Genomic DNA, 24,686 nt, shown 5'->3' on the forward strand with positions numbered 1-24,686 from the left:
CCCTTTATAGAGGAACATTAGCCCATGGCAACCAATAAGTCTCCAAAGGGCCATTAAAAATGATAGGTGAATGTGATCGGTTGCTACTCCGGTTTTCCAGCTGTGTTCTACATCTCTGCGTACACACTGCAGTGTTTTCTCTCTTACGCTAATCACGTACGCCATTTCCGTACGCATGCGCAGTGAGCACGCTAGCGCCCTTCCCCGTCCATGACGTCATCGGAAGGCCTGCTTCTCCGCCTTTCCTGAGGTGCCGCTGCCTGCCGTCGGTCAGTGCGCCCATAGCTGCCGGTGTTTGCCCGCACTCCCAGCCTGTTGCCCCGTGTAACTGTCAGGAAGACGTTTCCTCATCGTTATAGCTAGGCCCTCCTGCCCTGAGCTTGTCTGTAGGGATCAGGGGACAACTACGCACTAGACTTTACGCGTTGGCTTTGGCAGGATATAACCGTCGTCCATTGTCGCATCCGATATAAATCGAAGGGGGAGGTTGAGGCTCCCAAGAGCGCGATCTGTTGCTACCATGGTGAAGAAGAACAGCATCCCGGAGAGGTGAGTATGGCCAGTCCGCCATGATGTTACACATTGATCTGCTGGCCGGCCGATGTAGTCAGCCTGTAGAACTACAGGTGTCAGCATGCCCTCAGCAGGGCTGTACCATCACTGTGGGGGGAGCTGGGTTAGCACCTGTCCCCAAGAGGTAGGTATCTGTAGCCATAGAGGTAAGTATGAGCATGTGCAGTACATAGCTAAGATGGCCGCATGAGGTGGTATGGTCCGTGTGAACCATGCTCTATAATACTGATAATCTGTGTCATAGACTTCAGGACACGCATCTACTAGTAATACCCAAACCTGTGCTCTGTCCACTGGCCTGAACTACAGCTCCCAGCATGCCCTGACAGCGGATAGCTCTATACACCCGGCCATGGTCATGTGCTAGCTGTAGACATGTTATGTAACACAAGTCCCATAGACCGCAATGTAATTGTATTTTATTCTATGGAACCTCGAAAGATTCAGGCCTCTTAGGCGATGTTCACACAGATGTTTTTGAGGTAAAATTTGCCTCAAAAAATGCATCTCATTCATTTCTGTGGCAATTTTTGTTCCACGTTTGTAGAGAATATTAAAATTCGAATGTAGAACCCTCCTATGGCTCTGCGAACGGAAGAAATAAGAAAGTTATGGAGGTTGTAAGGCGGGGAGTGAAACGGGAAAATCACTTGTGGCAGGAAGGGGTTAATAATTGTGTAAAATTATTCAAACATGGGACAACACGGTGCCTCACTGGTTTGCACTGCAGCCTTGCAGCACTGGAGTCCTGAATTTGAATCCCGCCAGGAACATCATCTGCAAAGGAGTTTGTATGTTCTCCCCGTGTTTGTGTGGATTTCCTCCCATTCTACGAAGACATACTGATAGGGAAATAAATGTACATTGTGATCTCTATATGTGGCTGACATTATACATAAAAAAAAAAAAAATCATTAAAACATAATTTTTTTTTTTAATGTAGATTGTAAGACCCACATCACAATATACATTATTTTTCTTCCTATCAGTATGTCTTTATAGAATGGGAGGAAGTCCACGCAAATACGAAGAGAACATACAAACTCCTTGTAGATGTTGTTCCTGGCGGGGGATTCGAACCCAGGACTCCAGCGCTGCAAGGTTACAGTGCTAACCACAGGGCCACCGTATTGCTCCAAAACATAATTTATTTATTATGTCTGTGATCCTAGCCATGATAGTGGCCCTAATTCTAGTCATGGGTTCTGTATCCCTCACTTTACTACTGTTTAAGAGTGCTGCTCATCTGCTTTTGTGCACACACCATTATAGTCTATGGGGTCCGCAGGTTTCCTGGGGTCTGCTTTTTAATGCATATAGGTTTCCTTTTGGGGGATCCCCGAACGGAAGCCCAAACGCTGGTCTAAGCTTTCCAGTGGCGTATACAACCGTAACCGTCAGTGCCAGCGGATGGGAAAGATCCTTTTTAATGTCCGTTTAATGACGGATGAGAGCAACAAGCTGTAATAACGTCGTGTGAACATCACCTAACACATAGTATACAGTATATCTGCTCGCTCCTAGGCCTGGTCTGTGGAATGGATCACAGACACGGATTATCAGTATACATATTATCGCTCACATCAGCCATATTGTCACCGCATCCTCGGCCATCTTGACGTACTGCTTAGTAGGAAAGAGACCCGTTCCTCATTTTGCATTACTTGAAGCGCTGCAGATCCATGTGTAACCATGTAGACTGTGTCAAATTTTAAGGAATTTTTAAGTGACCCAGTGTTTTCCCCATAAGTTGAGCTATATATAAGTGTCTGAGGATTGCAGACGCTCGCATTATAGCGATACCTATCGGGGAAAGAAGCGGAAACCAACTGTATGTTACTGAATGTTGACAAGTCTCGTGAAGGTATGTAATCCATACATGGAAATAGGTATTAGGTAAGTTTGTATGTTTTTCGGGGCCCATGTTAGAAACAGATGGCTTGTGTGGTCCTAAAGCTTGGCGGACATCATGTATGGCCCCTGGTTACATTTCTTCACTCCATTCTTTGAGGTTACCTGTTTGGGGTGTTGTTTTACACATGTGGTGTATAATGGCGTTGTTCGCCCCCGCTTGGTTGTGGATGGTTGTCTTGCTGTACGTTGACGGTACATTGGATTTGATTGCCAATTGTGGCTACTTGCTTTGTAGGAGTGAATCGTATTAAAAGATGTCACTTAGCCGTGAAGGCCAGGTTTCAGTTTTCAGCTCTTAAAGATATTAGGTCACCAAAAAAGTTATCCTCTATCCATAGGGTAGATTGGTTGGGAACCGTCCGGGGGTGCTTTGCCACCCTTGTGAATTTATGGGGGCCGCTTCTGCGTCCATTTCACGGATCGTGGAGGTGTAGGCGATCAGATCTCCATTTGGATAGAGGATAGCTATTGTTTGTAGCGTAATCCGTGTAATTTGCGTAGAACTTTTCAGTGATATCTCTGCGCTGACGAGAAGTTTACCGTATTTTGTAAGAAGTTTGATGAAACTACACCCTATGTACAAACTACGTTCCCTACACCCAATGACCAGTCAACATTTCGCCGTCAAATGTTCAATGTGGATGTGCAATGTCCGACCTTTCTCATGGATTGTCTTGTGTGCTTGGTGAAGCAATACATTGAGAAGTCATTAGGGTATGTTCACCTTTTTTTTTTTTTTTTTTTTTTTTGTGGTTTTCAGTATATTTATCACATTTGATTCCGGCGCGAAAAACACTTGAAATCTGCCTTTTAATGCGTCTCATTGACCTGCACCGTAGTCCTTATGATGCATCACTGGGATCTAAATGGTTCACTGTCAGGGATGATCTGTTTCCTTTCTTTACACAGCAAGTTTTTCCAGATCAGAAAGAAGTCCTGTGGATTTAGAGGAGTTATCAAATTGATGGCCCATAATTAAAGGGGTTTTCCAACCTCGGAAAGTATTTTCACACTGATGACCTGTCCACAAAAAAAGTCTCTGTTGTGGTCTGTCACCCGGATCCCACACAGATCTGCTGCTCTAGCAGTGCCTCCATGTACCAGAAATTGGTAATAGACAGGCAGTGCGTGCAGCGCCGCTACTATTCTAATGAGGTGCGCCGTTACTGGTGGTATGCAGTGGACAGGGCTCCTTACATGACCCAAAGGCTGCTAGAACAATGTGTCGGGTCCTGGCAGATCACATGCTTCATAACCTATCCTGTGGGTGGGTCATCAGTATGAAAATTCAATTTGGGGGTGGAAAACCCCTTTGAGATAGACCATTTACTAAAGACTTGTGGGGGGTCCGAATTAAACCACAAGAAGTGGTTTGTCCCTTCAAAGCTGCTGATGTGCAGAGAAGCTAAAATTAAGGCTGGTCTGACACGGATGTAAGTCTGCAAATGATCCGCAATTGAGGGTTTTCATTTGTGGACACATTATATTCAATGCGGCCTCTTACACCACCGGATATTTTATCCGTGGTGTGGCCACAACCGTGGTCCGCAATTTATAGAACATGTCTGTAATGGCCATGAATTGCGGCACTGCACGGTCTCACCCATAGAACTCTATGGGCGAGTGCGGCAGTTTATGGGCATCTGCGGTGTCTATGTTGCTGATCAGCAACTTGCGGACCGTAAAATCATTACGGCCGTGTAAGACCAGCCTAAGACCCCACTTATCTAAAATCCATGGCCTATTTTAATGGGTTTTCTTTGGAAACAAATGATATTGATGACCTTCTTCACTACTAGGTTCACATCCATAAACGGCAACAGAAAAAATCCTTGTCCCCGTGTGATCTAGCCCTTAAGGACAGCCCATTAATTTCAATAAGTTGGTTATCCCCTTTAAGGCCCCGTTCACACGGGGAAAGAGGGGGCAGATTTTGGTGCTGAATCCACGTCATAATCCGCCCCCTCATAATGGAGGTCTATGTAGACCGCTAGCGTTCTTTTTTTCCGCTAGCGGCAACAAAAAAGAAACGAGCTGCCCTTTCTTCAGTTGGATTCCGCGGCTGAATCAGCCTCTGTGTCTGCCTCGCGACAGCACCCTCCAGACTAGGTCCATTCATTTGGGCCTAATCCGGAGCAGAAAGCCGCAACGGGATTTTATGCACTGCACCGGCTGCCGTGACGGAATATGCACACACGTAATCACGTGTGAGCTAGCCCTAACTCTTTCCTGTTCAGGTTTTTCGGGCATTTTAATAAGAAATACAAAATGACGATCACACATTTTACCTGGCTACAGATCTAAAAGTGTTTCAGTAGAAAATATATAGCATTCTGTACATACAGCCAAAAAACAATATAAAAAATACTCGTTAACCTTTCATACCACTCTATCCCATATTCATAATTTCTGAAAGTAGACACCTGGTACACTGCCAAAATGACACTCAATTCTTACACATTCAGTAGCCGTCATGCAGTTTTGTATCAAATGTAGTTTTTCATTAAAAAAAAAATTAATCAAATTTTGATACTGGTGGCTAAAAGTGTGACAGAAGCAGAAGTCATACTACTTAATGTAAAAGTTTGCGAAACTTATGCCTTTACCTACATACCCATAAAATCCCCCAAGCTAGAAGGACCAACAATCTGCTTATAGGCCGAGGCCGCACAGGTTGTGCTTACACCAGAGTGTAGGAGTCGGCGCTTTGCCCTATCAGTTAAAAAAGTGGCAAACAATGGGCTCCGATGTCTTTTCTACATATCATTTTGCAGAAATCTTAGACACTTGACGTGATACTTATTGTTCCCATTACTGTAGCTCGCAACAGCTGGTTTTAGAGAAGAGAATGCAAATTTTACACTGAAGTTTAGGAAGGGGCAGTGTAAAATGTGAACTGTGTGGGATATATGATGCGTCTTTCTTGCTTTGATCTAAATGCTGGTAAATGTGGCTCATAGCATCAACAAATGGGCCGATAAGACGGCATAGTGAGAAAAAGTTCCATCAGAGTACCCCCTAAACTAGTGATCACATGTCAGCAATTACGTAATACCCCCCTCAGTAGTCCTATGGGGATTAGAATGGTCGAACATCGCACTGCTAAAGTAAGGATGACGTCTTGTGCGGTGTTCAACTTTGGTGGCAGTGGTTCTTGGGCCTTGATACCTCATGTGGTACGTCTACCACAGATTGAGAACCTCCTTTTTAGCGGAGTGACTAGATGAGTAGCTGTTCATCTTTGTCCAGAAATAACCTCTATATATGGCAATTGGAAAGCAGCTACAATATACTTTCTGATTCATGGGCAAGAGTCAAATACAGTTAGGCTCAACTGATGAGATTGTATGGCCCCATACACATAACTGTGTAGTATCATCGGGCTGAGAGCCTGGAAGAAAGCTCAGGACAGGTCGTGTTCCTGTCCATTATGTGGCCCGGACTCGCTGAAGTAAATCCATGTGCCATTCAGCCACGGGCCCCGTCTCATGCACACATGTGCTCAACGGATGGGAGAGTGGTCTATTCTTTCTCCCAGTGCCCCCATCTTCTCCTTAATACCAGTTGAGTTGAGGCAAGATGGGATCACCTGACATGGCTGAATCTAAGGCTAGATTGTACAGAGGGCTGTAATGTATATCTTCTTTTATAGCTGAAAATCTCTGCTTTGTGCCCCTATAATACATTATGGCCTATCCACGTGATTGGCCTTAATTTACCAATCAGTGAGGATCCAAAGTCTAGGACCCCCATTGGCCCAAGAATGGGTTTTGTCTTTCCTGTGAGGGACTGAGACTTAGATTATTGTACCGAGCTTGCCTATTTCTTGTAGTCCTATAAAGAATAGATTGGCGGCATACATACACAACTTGCCACTATATATTTATATGAGAAATAGGGCCTTGTTCTTAAGATCATCGAGGCCCAACAGTCTGACACCAACAATAAGTAAATTATGATTATAATGGCTCCCACGCTTGAGAAGCTAGCTACTTAACACGCTGCTCCATGCTTTCTCTGAGCACCTGTGGGTGCGCTACTTTATAAGTGCAATGAATGCTTTACTCAGCACTGATGAAGGTGCTCATTGCATTAAGAGGTGCAGCGGGGAGTGACTGGTGTGCTAAGTTCTGTACTCACCACACTGCTCCCCACTTCCTCTCTGCTCCGGATGCTGAGTGCTGACTTCACAGCATTCAGTATATGCCAGTGGCTCTGATTCACATACCATTGCTTGAACACCACTGGCTTCTCCACTGATCAGCCGCAAATTGTAGCCAGCCACAGACTGTACCAGCTCAGAGCACAGTGCTGTACACTTTGTATTGGCCGTGTCTGGATATCGCAGTTCTGTCCCATGCAGGTTAATGGAAGAGCGCTGTAGTCGTCGGTCACGTACAATGCTTTGGGTAGATTATAAAGAGTAAAACCCTCATAATCCCTTTAAGGCAGTCATACAGAAGAGCTAGAAGTAGGCTGATGGTTGAATAAACAATCGTTTCTTAGATGCAGCCGTATAGATTTTAGTCCATATCGGCCATTAGTCAGACACACTGGGAATATTGGGATTGTCCAATGATACCGGGCAAAGAGCAAACAATTCTTTAAGATCTTCTATCCGTAAATGACTATTCATTGAATTGACATTGGCCTGACCAATGGATGAAAATTTCACACAAAGATTGTTGCCAGTAAAATACCAGATTTTTCTTTTTTTTGTGGTTGAAATCGTCCATTTTAGACAACTTTAGTCTGCTGTGTACGGGCACCTTTTACACATCTCTCACATTCTTCATATTCACTAGAGGATTCAGCCATTTACGGAATATATCCAAAGGGCAAACAGTCTTCAAATAAAGAGTCACAAATGTGTCGCTGCCTCTCCGCTTTGTCTCCAATGCTGCAATTTTGGTCCACCAAACTAAGGTCCGTGCTCTCCAAGTTCGTGTTGGCAAAGAAGTTTGTGTACAGTTCTAGTCCTCCCCATCCCTTAAAATTTCTAGAAAGCTGTATGAAGTAGGATTAAAAGGGGTTGTCCCATGAAAAGCATCCTATCTATACTGCTAGTTTATGTGGATTTAAGACTTTTCCTAAATACATTGCTTTATCAAAACTGCTTTGTTGCTATCTTAATTTATTCACTAAATTGTTGACACTGCGTTTCTATGGCCACTGGGCTTATCTGCTCATTTCCCAAGTTACTGCCTGCTCTCAGGGGGGGAGGGAGGGGCTGACAAGCAAAGGAGCTCCTCAGATAGGGGAGGTGAGAGCTCTGGGATTACTTTGCTGTCTATCTTCAGCTTTCCACTTATCAGCCGGTTTAATTGAATTTGGCTGATAAGGGCTGAGATAAGGAGTCCATTACTTCTGTATGTAATGCAAGCTGACTCAAATCCAGCTCTGCTACATCAGTTTCCACATCAGCTTTATACTGTGGTAATGCATTTACAACAAATCCCTCATTACTGACTGCAAACATAGCAGAGCAAGTGAGAACCCGCCCACCAATGTGCCGAGAAATCCAGGAAGTGAAGAGAGCACGCAGGCTGCAGAACAAGAGTTATGGGAATACCCCTTTAAAGTATCAAAAGGTTTATGCCACAAAAACTTCTTCCCAATCTACAGGACATGACATTAAAATAGAGAGGTGACCACTGCCCAATTTCAACTCAAGGATTTCAGGAGGTAGCCAAGTACTGTACTTACCTACTTGTGGCAGTGAACCTGTGCTACCTTAGCTCCATTCCAACTGGGAAGAGCTCAGGGCTCCCTATCTTGTGTTGGGAGGGGTCCCATAGTGGACTACCACTGATCAGATACTTATCGCCTATCATGTGGATAGAGGGTAAATGATACAACCACTTGAACCATGAGAATGTGTTCACATGGTGGAAATGGAAGAGGAATTTCCCCTTCCATTTCCGCTCTTCCTGCACCACCATGACTTTGACTTGCCTCTTAGCCCCAGATGAATGGGGATTATCAGTGGAGAATCTCACGCGGCAGTCTCTGTGCGGTCGTGAAATGCGTGGCAGTATTGAGCAGGGAGTTTATTTGCTTCTGTTTTTCTCAGCATCCTACTTCTACCGGTCTCCCATTAAGAAAAACTGGAAGCAGGATGAGGGTAGAACTTGTGCTTATTTTTGAGTCTCAAATTCAGCACAAAATCCTACAATGTGAACATACCCTAATCTGCTATCTGATATTGTATTGATCTAGCAATGCCATCATTCTACAAAGGGCGAGCTACACAGTTGCCTAACATTATTGTTGAATTCTATTTCGTACTCAACCATGTGAAATCTGTATAGTTTTTGTTAATAAAATGTTTATATATTTCATTTGCGTTTGGTTTTGTTTTTATATGTTGCCTAACGAAATTAGCAGAATTCCACTTCCGCAAACTTGTATATTCAGGCTTGTTCATGGTGTAAATTCTAGGGCCGGGTATTACCAGTGGCTGTATTTGTGAGGTATCCACTCCATTCTGGTCCTTGGCTATGTCATGTGACCAGCAACAAGACCATGAATGAATAGGAAAACAGATTTTAATGGCAAAAAATCTTTTTAAGGGGGCTGAATTGTAGCATGGCCATGTGACCAACAAACATAAGTGGGTAGTTCCTATTTTTTTTTTTTTGGTTGATGTGATTGTTTATATGGTCATAAACATAAGTTTGCTGTTCAGAACACCTCTCCCCATGTAAATGGGGCCATGTGCCCATATCATAATGCGCAATATATAAGGGGGGGGGGATCATACAAACCATTGCTCCTCCCCCATGCACTGTGCGTTATTTTGTGCCTTAAATATCATTGAGTTTGCCATACACATAAGTTAACCACTTCAGTACCGGGCCAATTTGTGGTCCAGGACCAGACACATTTTCGGTTTATTTTGTATGTGTGGTTTAGAGGGCTGTAACATTTTTCTCATGCGTCTCATTCAATTAATTTCTGCGTCTTTTTTCGGGGACACATAGGGCTTTATTTTTATGTTGTTTTTTACTTTCGAATATGTTTTAATACACAGCGATCGAGAAGGCAGGAACGGGAATAGACCTTCCCTGCCATCTCTCTGGGAGCTCCGGCTGAAGTTACAGCCGGCTCCTAGTTTCATCAATTGCATGATCTTGTGCAATAGCTGTGTTCTGACTGGACGTACAGGCACGTCCTGTCAGAACAAGGCAACCACTTCCCGGACGTATATAGTCTATGGGCGGTCCGGAAGTGGTTAAAGGGGTTGTCTTGTTATGGACACTTATCCCCTATCCTGCGAGATTTCAGTCCTGGCAGCCCCATTGTAATGAATGGAACATTGGTCATAATGGGGGACATAATAGTCAGGCCCTGAGTGAACTAACGCTTATTCCTAGTCCTGTGGATAGAGAGTAAGTGTCCGTAATCTAATCAGAAACGTGAAAATTACTAATAGTCATTACAGGGCTGTGAGCAATGTTGTCCCCCCCAATAGTACAATGCTATGGAAGAGTTCGGTCAGGGAGGGCGTTCTTCACCACCCAATGGGAGTCTGAGCTGTTTAGGCCTGCCCCTTGGACAGGGGAGGGATGCTGTTATTTCAGCAATAATAACTGCAACAAGAGGGAAAAACAGCATGGCTGACTGTGTGCTGGATTCAGTGTACTGTCAGCTTTCTAGCCATATATAAAACCGCCTATCTGTACACTGTATAGTTGAATAGTGTCTAGTTTCTGAGGGTCTTACAGCTGGGACCTTCACCAATCACAAGAATAAGTTCTCTGTGTAGTGCTCAAATCAAATTACATCAGAACGGTTCTCAATCACTTAGATAGGAGTTAAGCTGCAGTGACTCAGTTCAACCACCACATAGAGAATGGAGCTGTCTGCTTCCTGCTCCATTCTCAGTGTACCACCTGAGAACAGATGATTGGTGGAAATACCAGTTGTTGGTTCCCCACTGAGCTAAAATTGATGGCTTACACTTGGGATACGTCTTGCACATTTGTAGCCAAGAAAACCCCTTTAACAAACCATTGGATGATTCAAACCCAACATATTTTAGACCTGTGTATAATAAATGCAAAAATTAAAAATCTAATAGAAGATTTTGCAGAACTAAATTCAGAATTCTGTGGCTCTTTGCGTTTATGTATGGATGAAGAGTAGAAGACGCCGGCCCATGCTTTTCAATAGTGTTCTTGGTGAAGACTTTTTTTTGACTGTTGGACATCAGCGAAAGTTAATCAAGTAGATCCTTGACCACATCAGCCCAATTTTGTTTGACACTCATGTCCAGACTGGAGCCATCTCTTATGGGAAGACTCGACTCACTGAGAAAGATGATTAATGGCAAGAGAAGAGGTAGAAGGTGACCAGCTTTGATGAAGACCTTCAGAAATGATGGGACGTGTTAGTGAAAACAACAGTCCGTCACTCCTAGTAGTGATACAAACATCTCGGTTATATGTGCAGGACCTTCTCTGGCCATATGTGTTGCCTGTCATGGCAGGATTTCCAACTGGCATTTTTCAGCTGGATAATGCTTGCCCAAGGGTCTCCCAGGAACATGGAACTTCCTTGGTCTGCCCATTTGCCGAATTTATCACCAGTCAAGCATAATTTTAATACATGGATATTCTTCTCTTATAGTTTGCGTTAATTAATGGAGCTCTGTAATGGTTGCTTGTATTCATAGATGTGGGTGGTTTGTCCCCAGAGCCCAGAATATCAACTCAGCCCTGCAGATAGATAGGTTAGTGTCCCCAGAACCAGCCCTGCAGATAGATAGGTTAGTGTCACCAGAACCAGTATATCACCCCAGCCCTGCAGATAGATAGGTTAGTGTCACCAGAACCAGTATATCACCCCAGCCCTGCAGATAGATAGGTTAGTGTCACCATATCAACTCAGCCCTGCAGATAGATAGGTTAGTGTCTCCAGAACCAGCCCTGCAGATAGATAGGTTAGTGTCTCCAGAACCAGCCCTGCAGATAGATAGGTTAGTGTCACCAGAACCAGCCCTGCAGATAGATAGGTTAGTGTCACCAGAACCAGTATATCACCCCAACCCTGCAGATAGATAGGTTAGTGTCACCATATCAACTCAGCCCTGCAGATAGATAGGTTAGTGTCTCTAGAACCAGCATATCATCCCAGCCCTGCAGATAGATAGGTTAGTGTCCCCAGAACCAGCCCTGCAGATAGATAGGTTAGTGTCACCAGAACCAGCATATCACCCCAGCCCTGCAGATAGATAGGTTAGTGTCACCAGAACCAGCATATCACCCTATTCCTGCAGATAGATAGGTTAGGGTCACCTGAACCCAGCATATTAACTCAGTCCTGCAGATGGATAGGTTAGTGTCACCAGAACCAGCATATCACCCCATTCCTGCAGATAGATAGGTTAGGGTCACCAGCATATCTATGAACTCGGCCCCACAGATAGGTTAGGGCTTCCTTTGAGAATCACTTTCTTCATTGCCAACATACTGCTCTTTGTCAATATGTAAATGAACTCTCTTTGCTCCAAAGAGCTTATTTTCATGTTGAAAAAGAAAACCAATATCTCGCAACGCAAGCAAAAAAATTCACACGTGGAGAGCACCATTTGGTTGAGCTGACCCTAACCTATCTATCTGTGGGACTGGTGTGATATTTTGTGTTCTGCTTATAGACTCCCTTTAAGTAGTAAATCAAAGATGTCTCTCCAACTAAATGGTGGCTCTCCATACAAACACACAGACATTGAATCACTACATTGTACATTTGGCACATGCACATAGAGAGCTCCTGGTGTATATGTGTATTGCACACGTAGGCTTCAGTTTTGTGTATTTTTGGCCTCTGTCAGGCTGGTATATGTCGGTTATACCTTTATTTCTGTATAGACTAGAGTCTTTGGGTATGCTATCCTGTACAGAGATATTCAGTAAAGTTATATATACCATGGGGAATACTGTTTTTGGTATGGGAGCCTATGTCTAACCTAGACCACTGTATGCTTCTTGGAGGTATATGTCGGTGCGCATTACAAGCACAGTGTGAATGTACCCATACCCATACAATATCGGATTGTGCTAGCAGTGTGACATCTAGGCAAGTATATTCCTTCAGAGCTGTCATCGCTTTTGATAAATTCCGCTACTTCCATTTGTTGATGGGATTGCTAAGAGCCGTAATTGGTTGGCTGGCATGTCCTGATAAAACCGCCGTGCACCGGTGATGATGGATAGCAGCACTCTCTTACATTAACTTACTATGGGTGAGGGGAGGGAAATGAGTGGAACAAGGTTACAAGTCAAATACATTTCACGTCTTGAAGGAACACTCCAGAGGCAGTGTCATGGCTACTGCGGGGTCAGAGGCGGTGGTCTATCACGTCTCTTTGGTGTTCTCCAAATGCTCATGGGCCTTGCACTAGCCATAATGTCATTTATCTCTTTCAATAACTGCTATGTAATGGAGTTGATAAGCCAGTGATATAGTTAAAAGGGGTTAATTGGTTTTTTTATGGCTTGATTGATAGGGGGTCTTCATTGCAGCTCAGGCTGGACTTACATGGCCGTAATGCAAGTCCGCAAATGGTCCGCAATTGAGGGTTTTCAATTGCGGACACATTATATTCAATGTGGCTTCTTATACCACCGGATATTTTATCCGTGGTGTGGCCGGGCCGCAACCGTGGTCCGCAATTTATAGGACATGTCCGTAATGGCCGTGAATTGCGGCACTGCACGGACTCGCCCATAGAACTCTATGGGCGAGTTCAGCAGGACACGGACATCTGCGGAGTCTATGTTGCCGATCAGCAACTTGCGGGCCGTACGTTCAATACGGTCGTGTAAGACCAGCCTCAGTTCCCATTGACTTCAATAAGATCTGAGCTGCAGTAACCGTGCTGTGCCCGTCCACTACTTCCGTCACTGGATTGTGTACAGGGTGGGAGCAGCTCCGTATAGATGATCGGTCCAGGTGTCGGCCTCCTACCCGTCAGGTATTTATGAACTATCCTGAGGATACGCCATAAAAAAATTAAGCCCAGACAAGCCCTTTAACATGTTAAAGGGAATTTGTCACCTCTCCTAAACCTATTAAATTGCTGCCACAACATTACCGTCAAAAACATCATACCTCTTCTGTATGTCACTTCTGTAAAATGAGGCAATGGGTGCACTGGGGGCAGGTCTTCAGTCATGGTTGCTCTGAAGTAGGTTGGGTGATGCCACACGTGGTGGCACAGCATGTGGTGGGTAGAGGTCTTAGTATTCAGAGCTGAAGCCCCGCCCCCAGTGCACCAACTACTTAATTTGCATAAGACGTCAGTTATTTTTCTCCAACTCTACAAACGTGACGTAACATTTATCGCTGTAATGTGCTCTGTAACACAATGGTGGACGTTCAGTATGCTTGGGGAGTTTGTAAATGACCTTTAAGTAGGGAGACCAGTGATAATAGGGAGTTTGTCGTGTACTACTCGATTTATAATTACAAAAATATATATTTGGAATGCTAAATCCGCACTTTTATTTCGGCAGATGGCGCCATTTGAAAGCAGTTGGACAGCGGGTGCCGGGGTCTCGATTTATTGCCTTCAAAGTACCACTTAAAGGGGTAAGAATGAACAGATTAATGAGCGGATGAAGAGGATCATGTACATTGTATATTTTGGAAAAGCTTATTCTTTTTGTGGTCTACAAGTTACAGTAAAATATGATGAAGAATTTAAAGAGGACCTTTCATCAGATCGGGCACAGGCAGTTCTATATACTGCTGGAAAGCTGACAGTGCGCTGAATTCAGCACACTATCGGCTTTCCCGATCTGTGTCCTGGGTAAAGCGCTATCGGTCCTGGTACCGTAGCGCTTTAGTGTCAGAAGGGCGTTTCTGACAGTTAGCCAGGGACGCCCTTCTGTCCAGCAGCGCCTATCGCACTGCACAGTGTGAGCGGGGAGGAACGCCCCCTCCTTCTGCTCACAGTGCTCGTCCATAGACGAGTATTATCAGGAGGGGAGGGGGCGTTCCTCCCCAGTCTTAGAGCACAGCGCAATAGGCGCTGCTGGGCAGAAGGGCATCCCTGGCTAAGTGTCAGAAACGCCCTTCTGACTGTAAAGCACTACAGTACTGGGACCCATAGCGCTTTACCTGGGGCACAGATCGGGAAAGCCGATAGTGCACTGAATTCAGCGCACTGTTAGCTTTCCAGCAGTATATAGAACTGCATGTGCCCGATCTGATGAAAGGTCCTCTTTAAAGGGAACATATTAGGTCTGTGTAGGATGCTAAACCATCTGCAGGTCCTTACTGATCATTTGCATATTGACAATGTTTTAGCTGGCTCCTATCCTAGTTATCCTACTATTCTAAACGGCAGCAGGTAGGTAGGGGTCCCATTATAGTCTTTTTAGGTCCCAGGAACTTTACGTTGCGTCTTTTACTATGTAACGTTGTATGTTCTGCATGTTTACCCTGTAAGGCGTGGCATGGCCTATACAGAGTCATACATGTCATACGTCTTTCTTACAGGTCACTAATCAACGTGTAACACAGAATCAGAAGTTCACCCCAAAAGATTTAATTGCCGCAATCCGTTCCCAAAATGAGGAACTGGGACTTATCATAGACTTGACGAACACCGAGCGTTACTACACCACTAAGGTAAGAGGAACTGTTTTTGCATCTGCGGAGCGCAGTATAAGAATCTCCACTGTGATACTAATGTATGTTCTCCTTTTGTAAAGGATTTACCGAAAAGTGTGCAGTATGTGAAACTGCACACAGCAGGCCTAAAAATTCCCGATGATGCCACCATCCATCAGTTCAAGAGGGTCGTCTATAAGTTTTTGGCTGCCAATTCTGATAGTGGTAAGCATATTAGTGCTGAAATGTTGGACCAAAATACTTGGGATGCTACCCATATTACGTTGCTTTCTCCTCATCTACACTAAGTTAATATAGAATGCGTCTCTATTAGAGATGAGCGAACACTGTTCGGATCAGCCGATCCGAACAGCACGCTCCCATAGAAATGAATGGAAGCACCTGTGACGCTGACTTTGCCGGCGGCCGGCTGGCGTCACAGGTGCTTCCATTCATTTCTATGGGAGCGTGCTGTTCGGATCGGCTGATCCGAACAGTGTTCGCTGATCTCTAGTCTCTATATTCATCTCAAACACAGAAGTCTATGGAGAGGGGTCAGACTAGTGATTGATTTATTGCCTCATTCTGTGGAGTGGTAGAGCCTTTTTGTCGAAAGATAGCGGTGTTAATACTGGTAGTGTAGCAGGGTTTAGCAGCTGCAGCCCCCCTGTCCCTTCTCCATAGACTTATATGTATAAAGTAACAGAGCCTAAGTGGAGAAGGAAACAGATTTCTTTAATAAGATAATATTATACAGTTTCTTATATTCACCTGTACTATTCATTTATGAAAAGCTGTTTTATAACTGAAGGTCGCTTCAATGTGACTGTACGACGATGAACATTACTTGCATTCCTTATTTCATTTGCAAATGGAGCTGTAACTGCTGCGGTACATCTTGAAATGACAATGAAGCGCAGTTCTTAGCATGGCTCAAGCATCTCGCCTGCATTGCAGAGGAGTCATGTGACCTGTGGTTGTAATGGATGCTGTGCACAATACGCTTCTGTAGGTTCCTATTGATTTCAGCAATTGAGTGTATTGTGTGCTGTAAAGGCAGAGAGTGCGGGTAAGAACAGGACGAATTGTGCAAGAAGATTCGGTAAGGTGAGACGTCGGTGAAAATTGGTTGTTATTGGAATTATTAGGGAGTTTTTATGAAAAATCTGTATAAGTCCCAAACATGGTCTCTGGATAATGTGTGTAAATCAAGGCATTTAGGATTAGAGGAAAGTAGTGGCATAGAGTATACCCACAATGGATAGAAATGCATGGCTTCTGCTCCCTTCTGTTACCAGAATCGCTCTTAAATCCTTTTTTTTGTGTCCCTTTAGATAAACTCATAGGTGTTCACTGCACAACTGGCATCAACAGGACGGGATATCTCATATGCAGGTAAGGTAAATGCGTTGCTGTCAGCAAAAGTCTGTAGTTTGTTAGCTAGAAGCCCATTAAATGGAGCCATGATCGGCTGAACGATCCTACATTGGTTCATGGTCATATTGGTTCGTGGTCATTGCTTGGTGTAAACATGTCCGCTGAGCACAGCATTTATTACGTCTTTTATGTGGCCTTAAAAGGGGTTTACCAGGATAAATTGATGGCATGTCCTTAGGATAAGAGCATCAGTTAAAGATTGGAAGGGGTCACACACCGAGGCGAATGAGTTGATTGAAGAGACTGCAGTTTTCGGGTGATCTCTGCAGCCTCTTCAGTACTCACCAACCACAGTGCCAAACATTTGTATAGTGGCTGTGCTTGGTATCACAGCTCAGCTCATTCCCTTACAACCAGAGACGCCCAGAAATCATTCCCATAACTGCTAAAGGTATATGGGTCAATTTATTAACCCATCACTTGCAATAAAATTTTTAAAAATTGGACTTTAAGGACTTTCAGGACTTTATACTTCATACGATTTCCCTCTTGTTACAATTAGGTACCTGATTGATGTTGATCTATGGAGGCCGTTGCATGCACTGTCTGGTAAGTCTATAGGAATCTTTGTCTATACTGTATGTGAGTGTGTTTGTTTAATTCCAATAATTTATAAATATATTTTTTTATAATTCCCTTTAAAGCATTTGCTCAGGCTCGAGGACACCCAATCGAAGGAACAGTCTACATTGAGGATATTGTGAAAGGACCTTCTCGAAGGTATCGAACATGACTTTGTTTTACTCTGCACTTGTTAATGAGACTCTGTCACAGATTTGGCGATATTCCTAGTATATACTGTAGGTCTAATTGTAGCATCTCAGGACATGATCATTTCGTGCCATAGATACGCCTTGACAGTTGCCAGATAGAAGCGGCTGGGTGAGTGCCGCTTTCACTTCACAGGCCTATGACATCATGTTCTTGAGTTACCTGGCTTGTTTGAATCTCAGTCTTTGTTAAATGAATGGGACTGAACTGTTAAACTAACCAGACCCGGTATATGCTACTTGTATTTGGTACGCAGTGAAGAGGCCGCAACGCTCATCCATATGCTAACAGCTGATTGTAGGAGTGATAGGTACCGGGTTCCTGTCGATCATCATTATCATAGTGCTCGAAATCCATTTACGTCAAAAACAAGGCCTGATCATAAAGGCTTCTTGAATGCAAATGTGTAGCTATAGGGGCCCATGAGACAACGGCATGTATAGCACATGTATGGTATCTGCGTGTCGTCCATGCCCTCGACAGACCCATACATTTCAGTGAATGAGCCTGGACCACAAAACGGACAAGAATAGGACCTGCCCTGAGTTTTGCCTCAAGGCTCACATACCCATGCTAATAAACTGTTGTGTGCATGGAGCCATGTGAAAGAATGGATGGCACAATGACAGAGCACGCCATAGGCAGTTATTTTATTGCTTTGTTTTGTAGCATTTTATGACGTTCTGAATGATTTTTGTTTTTGTTTCTGTTAGTAATGTTGGCATAGACTTGCCTCCAACCCTTGAAGAAAAAAGAGCCTGGGATACTGGAACCTATTATGCACCAGAAAATCTGTCCAGGTGAGTGTCTACAAGCTTTGGTAAAAGACTCAGTCTATGTTACTGGCAGCAGTTTGCTTCTTGCCATACAGACTGGTGTAAGCAATAAGAAGGTCACCCCGCTCCCACAGCCCTTAAAATTGTTGATGGCTGGGCATGCCAGGATTCAGGTCCCTACGAATGTGATATTGATGACCTTGTCTTAAAGGGGTTGTCCAGGCTAAAATATTATATTTTAATTAGGCTGGGGTAGGTGCAAAAAAAAAAAACCCATACATTCCTGTCCCTGTTGCTCGGGTGTCCTTCCTGAGCGGTCCGGTCCTTCTGCTCAGCTTCTTGTAGTGGAATTCTTCGCCAGCTGTGACATCCCATGTCCATCCCACTGAGGGCGCTGATTGGCCTCAGTGGTCATATAATTGTTGAGGCCAATCGGCGGCCACAGGAAGAGAACTGGTGATGTCACAGGTTGCAACGACCCCAAGTCCCTTCCTTAGGCCGCTGATAAGCCTCACCAGTCATTTGCAGCAGGGACTTCGGCCTGTAATACAACAGAGCTGCAGGACTGGACTATTCTGAGAGACACAGAGGCATCAGGGAATGTGTTTGTTTGTTAAAAGATAAAATTTTAGCCTGAACAACCCCTTTAAGCATCAGTATTGTGATCCCAGTCTCAGCAATGCTAATGCTAACCACTAGGGGTAGTCAAAGTCTTGTGTAGCCAGTCAATGATATCACTAGGAGTAATAGCAGAGTCCACCAGCAAGTGTGGTACCCAGCAAAATTCCCACTGGGGATGATGGCAAATGACGAAGCCTCTTTATTTGTACACTTAGAACAAGGGTGTAACTTAACCAATTGGAATGGTACTTTCAGTGACCCTGATTATGATTATAACTATTCATTGGCATAAAGATGACACATCTTTGGTCCAATGTTGCGCATTTAGTTTGGGCAAAATTTTTTCCACTTGCTAGACATGTGAGTGTGAATGCTTAGAAAATGGGGGGTACAGGTTGAATGCACCACAATGTGACAAAAATGATAGTGTCGTAAAATTATTGATCAAAGTAAGCTGACTAAAAGCTGGTCTAAGCATATACGGGACAGATCTCCCTGCTAATGTTTAATGCACTGCTAGCCTTTCTGCTAAAAGTGTCTAAAACTGGTTATTAATGTATTTACCAAAAGCGAAACAAAGTCAAATAAAACACACTTTATCTGAGGGTCAGACCTCATCTGCTTGATCATTTTGAGGGAGTCTGTCAGCACAAAATGTAGGTATAAACTAATCGCAGTACCTTGTAGGGCTGACAGCACAGTTTATAATGATGTATTGCTTGTTCAGGACCGCTGCTCCATTCTTGTACTTTTATCCATTTGCAAATGAGCAGAAAAGTGTTTGTGGTTTTGCGTTATACTAATGGGCTTTAGGGGCATTGCTTTTCATCAATGGGCCTTACTATTTGCTGCTGCTCAGCTCTGCCCATGGTCTGTACTACACATGTCTGATGATGATACACTGCACCTGGAAGTGAAGGAAGCGGGCTTTAAATGGGAGTCGTATGACATCATGAGACATGCACAGTACAGTTAGGGAGCGGAGCGGAGTAGCCGTTAGCAGCAGCAGATAGTAGAGCCCATGATGACAAGCAACACCTCAAATGCCCTTTCTGCTCATTTTTCATAGGGATATTTTTTTACAAGAATATAGCAGCAGTCTTGAATAAGAAATACATCATTGTAAACTGCGCTGACAAGCCGTACAAAGCACTGTGATTACTTTATATCTCAATTTTGTGTTGACAGACTCCCTTTAAGTAGTATGGAGCTATAGCTGTAATATGTTGTCATATCTGCTACCAATATGGTCCACACAAGACCGTTACACTTCTAATTATAAACATCATAGAAAGGCTTCATTGGAGTAAAGGGCTTGTGCCACTATGGACACTTATCCCATGGCCTGTGGATAGGGCCTGCTCGCTGGGTTCCTTAGTTATCAGGACTCCGGGGGACCAATAGTTTCCCTAAGTCTTCCTTGTCAATGGAGTGTTAGTTCATTTGCTTGAGCGGCTCTCTTTTCACTACTATGGGGCTGCAGGTGCTGCTGAAGTTTGCAGGTCCGGCAGCCCCATAGAAATGAATGGAGCCTGGTCATGCAAGCACACTAACAAGGAGGCCATAGGGAAACGTTTGATGCCCCGACCTCCTGATCACCAGGCTCCCATTCTGTGGATAAGGGGATAAGTGTCCATAGTGGCACAACCCCTTTAAGTAGCCTACAGATTTGAATATATGTAATCATTTTATTTATTTATTTTTTTTGTAGGGAACGAGGGGTAAAAGACGAGACCATCAAGCCATTACTTGAGCTCATTCCAGGACACGAGCATGCAGATTTTGATGCTCGTGATCGAAGGCCATTACCACTTATGAGATCTAGGTCAGATGATTATCAAGATGATGGCAGAGATTATTTCAACCCAAGGTCTGAATTTAGAGGGAGAGGACTACCACTCGGGGATATGAATGACGATCTTGATTTTCGTGGTCGAGATTTACCTTCCAGTATGTCAGAACGGTTTCGGCGGAGAGCAGTTGATTTTAATCCAGAAGGAAGATTCAACCCTGAAATGGAAAATAGACGGAGCTTTCATGGTTCCGACCCAAGACATCTTATGGATCCTCGAGATAATTATGGACCCAGAGATGGGCAGAGGCTACGTGGAATGCCACAAGAGCAGATGGGTTATGACGATAGAATGAGGGGACAGCAAAGCCCAGTGCAAGGCTATTCTGACTATAACGAACCACCTTATCGTGGACCTTCATACCCACCAGGAAAAATGAACAGTGCTCAATATGACGACAACGAACCTGAGCGTAGAATTCGTCCATTAAGTAGTGATTTAGACTTTAGAGAGAGATTGCGTCGTCAGGAGTTTCAGGGTATGGAAAGTGAAGATCAAAGGTTTGATCCCAGAGAGAGGGAAATGATGGCCGATTCATTCAAAGGTCCTTTTAATGAAAGGATGCGCCCAAGAAATGCAAGAACCCTAGAAGGTCCTATGAACAGTCGAATGAATGCCAGGAGTATGCAACCTCTCGTTGAACCAGGGAATGATATGATGAACCCAAGAAATGCAAGAAGCCTAGAAGGTCCCATGAACAGCAGAATGAATGTCAGGAATACCCAAGCTCTAGGTGAGGCGGTGAATGATATGATGAACCCAAGAAATGCAAGAGCCCTAGAAGGTCCTATGAACAGTAGAATGAATGCCAGGGGTATACAACCTCTGGGTGAGGCTGTGAATGATATGATGAACCCAAGGGATAGGCGAGTCATGGAAGGCCCAATGCATGACAGAATGAATCCAAGGGATGGAAGATTTATGGAAGGTTCTGCACAAGAAAGATTTTCCCAAAGAGATCCCCAGAGTATGAGAAATACAATGGATGAAAGACCCATGGGTGGACCAGCTGAGAGGATGCCGCCGTCCAGGGAGGCCCAGCTCATGGAAGGCTCAATGAATAACAGAATGTACGCTAGGGATCCAAGACAAATGGAGGCTTCAGCAAGTGAGCGGATGCCGACAAGAGTTGCAAGACTCATGGACCTCCCTTTGAATGATAGGGCGAACCCTAGGGAAGCACAAGGGATGGAAAATTCTATGAATGATCGAATACCCCCAAGAGATTCAAGAGCCTTGAATCGTCCAGTAAATGAAATGATGACTACCAGAGATGCCAGATCCATGGAGGGACCCTTGAATTCAAGAATGCATTCAAGAGTTGACCGAGCAATGGAGGGGTCCATGAATGATCAAATGCATTCAAGAGAAGGGGCCGCCTATGAACGTGTGCCCCTAAGAGATACTCGAGCGATTGAGGGGCTCATGAATGAAATAATGTACCAGAGGGATGTGCGTACCAGGCAGGAGTCCATGAATGAACCAATGCACCCAAGAGATCCCCGAGCTATGGAGGGTTCCATGAATGAAAGGATGTATTCACATGATTCAGAATTTCCAGTGAGCAAGCAGAGAGAATTCATGAATGACTCAAGGTGAACACTTTTTTCTTATAAGTCATACTTTCTGTAAAATAATTCATTTCTTCTGTAATATTTTAGTGTTTTTCAGCCCCTACAGGCTCATTTTATTAATACGGTTATATCATTTTATTAAATAATTTATGTATAATTCTTTTGGGATATATGGTGGGGGATGTTCTCCTGATCACTGAGATGCCAAGTCAGTGATCCTCCTCCACTGTCCTATTGATAGGCGCTAAGTGTCCTAAGTGACCCAACCCCTTTACTAACTTTTTTTTTTAATGTAGATTGTGAGCCCCATATAGGGATTGCTTTGTTGACGCCATTGAACGTATGCCTGGAGATGCCAGAGAGAGTCCATTATTAAATTTAGGTTAGGTCCCATGGACACAAAGGAGTGCTTCTGATGTGGGATAGAGTTAGCAGTGGAATGCACATGGATGGAAACTTGGAGTGTCATATCAGTGCAGTCCGTGATGCCTTCATGTCTATGGGGTCCTCCGATCCATTCTGCTCCAATGACACAGATGATTATAGAGTAGGTCATATCCCGCTCCCTGTCTTCAGAAACAGAATGAATTGGAAGACCCCATAGACATGGATGCATAACGGAATTCCCTCGGCTGTCACTCCGGGTGGATTCTGCTGCAAACTCGGCCCCACATCAGAAGCCCACTTGTGCATGGTAGCCACTCATGGTGGGGAGTACCTTATTCTATATTGTCTATATTACATTTACATCTATCTATCTATCTATCTATCTATCTATCTATCTATCTATCTATCTATCTCCTATCTATCTATCTATCTATCTATCTAATCCCTATATTGATCTAGATTTCCGGAAGATAGTCTACCCTCATATTGTTTCCTTTTTATCTTATATATCTATGTAGTCTTATTTTTGTCATATTTTCCATCCTTAGACCTTTTGAAGGAAGAAAGATAAACCCTTCTGAAGAATCACTTAGGGGAGCCAACAGATTTGCTCCGTATCCTTCCCTTATGAAACCAGGACAACCTGCAGAGATGGCCAGGGGCCTGCCTAGAAATGACATCAGAGATCCCCGGGATATGTTACCTCCATCACAGGATGCCGGCCGCTTCCCACCAAGAAGCCGATTCAACTGAAATTGTCAATCTAATCATTTTCTATATCGGCAATGTGTGTCAGTAGTTGTAAAGATTTCTCGTAACTTCTTGTAAAATGTGTCACAGACATGGCGTTACCTTTGATCTTTTTTCAACTCCTTTCTTCCATAGGGTAGTTTTTTGTTTTGTTTTTTTACCGGTAATGGTGTCAGATAGTTGGGGGTTATAAAATAACCAAAAAGATATTGATTCAAGAATTGTCTTATAAGGATGCTACAATCCGAAATTAATTTTGTTTCCCATTACACCACTGCCGTCACACAACGCAGGAAGCCATTTTTCCCATGATCCGGATGTCCCTGAACTGCAAACACTGAAATACGGAGGCTGCATTTCCTTGAATACTTTTTACAGTGCAAGATATCACGGTTTCTGTAGTATGTAATAGAGAGCACAAGTCTGTAAAAGGAGCTGTACTGAATTAGAAAAACATGGCTGTGTCCTTTCAGAAACTGTCCATAGAACAGTACCTGCGGTACCACATACAACCTTTGGACAGGGGTGGCACTGTTATTGAAAGAAAGCTGCTATGTTCTTCTAATCCAAAATAATCCCTATAATGAGACCTTTTGCGTCATGTATACATTTCCCTTTTTTAAAAAAACGTAGAATTTTCGTTTGAGAAGATGGAATCTGTACCGCAGAATGTCCCGTATTTCAATGCTCTTTTCGCTGTCCTATGTTATCAATTATTAAACTGTGCAGCTGTGTTGTGTTTCCTATGTGCGTAGTGTTTTATTGTGTATTTTCTGTTTGTCGCCTCATCCACATTGGTGACATATTGCTAGGGTATGCCACCAATCTCCTATAAGCTGCATTGTTACAATAGAGAGTAATGGACTCTAGGAAAGCCTTGATCATCTTTCATGTTATTTTGACTGCATGTTTTTAGGAGACTGACTTGGACAATATTGGTCGCTAATGTTCATTTGGAACAAGACACGGTAAGCTAAAAGTAATGTGTTGGAAAGTATGCAGGATAATCGTGTTTTAGTATTACCATGTTTCACAATGAACATCCTCTTAAAGCATAGATAAACTATTAAAACTTTATTTTTTTTTAATATTATTATTGGTAATAGCAAACATTTATAATATATTTTAGTAAATTTAGTAAATAAAAATGCTTCTTTCCCTTTCCCTCCACCTGCCCCTGCACTAATCACAGTCTCTGAATGAAATATGTATTCTTGTGTCTGTGCACAGAGATAAGCTCAGCTCATTGAAGTGTATGGAAAGGGGAGAAGGAAGGAAGTATCCAGACTGATAGAGGGCAGATGGATAGGTAAGGATCTAATTTCCCCAGAACTGGATATTTTACTTCCTAACCCAGTTTTGTGGGGAGAAAATGTCCTGACTTTCAAGCTACAGCGCTACATGTTATG

At 43.7% G+C, this 24,686-nt stretch overlaps 1 protein-coding gene across 1 annotated transcript; it reads left to right on the plus strand.

The window, feature by feature from the left end:
- The first annotated feature begins 217 nt into the window (after positions 1-217).
- Positions 218-24,101, plus strand: LOC142183609 (uncharacterized). The gene is made up of 10 exons (XM_075258750.1): positions 218-549; positions 14,007-14,082; positions 14,995-15,126; positions 15,210-15,333; positions 16,443-16,503; positions 17,048-17,094; positions 17,190-17,265; positions 18,030-18,116; positions 20,425-22,161; positions 23,076-24,101. The coding sequence occupies exons 1-10, from the start codon at positions 521-523 to the stop codon at positions 23,278-23,280; spliced, it is 2,574 nt and encodes an 857-aa protein (XP_075114851.1). The 5' UTR covers positions 218-520; the 3' UTR covers positions 23,281-24,101.
- The last annotated feature ends 585 nt before the right edge of the window (positions 24,102-24,686 follow it).

This window comes from Leptodactylus fuscus, chromosome 10 (assembly GCF_031893055.1).
Source record: "Leptodactylus fuscus isolate aLepFus1 chromosome 10, aLepFus1.hap2, whole genome shotgun sequence".
NCBI lineage: Eukaryota > Metazoa > Chordata > Amphibia > Anura > Leptodactylidae > Leptodactylus > Leptodactylus fuscus.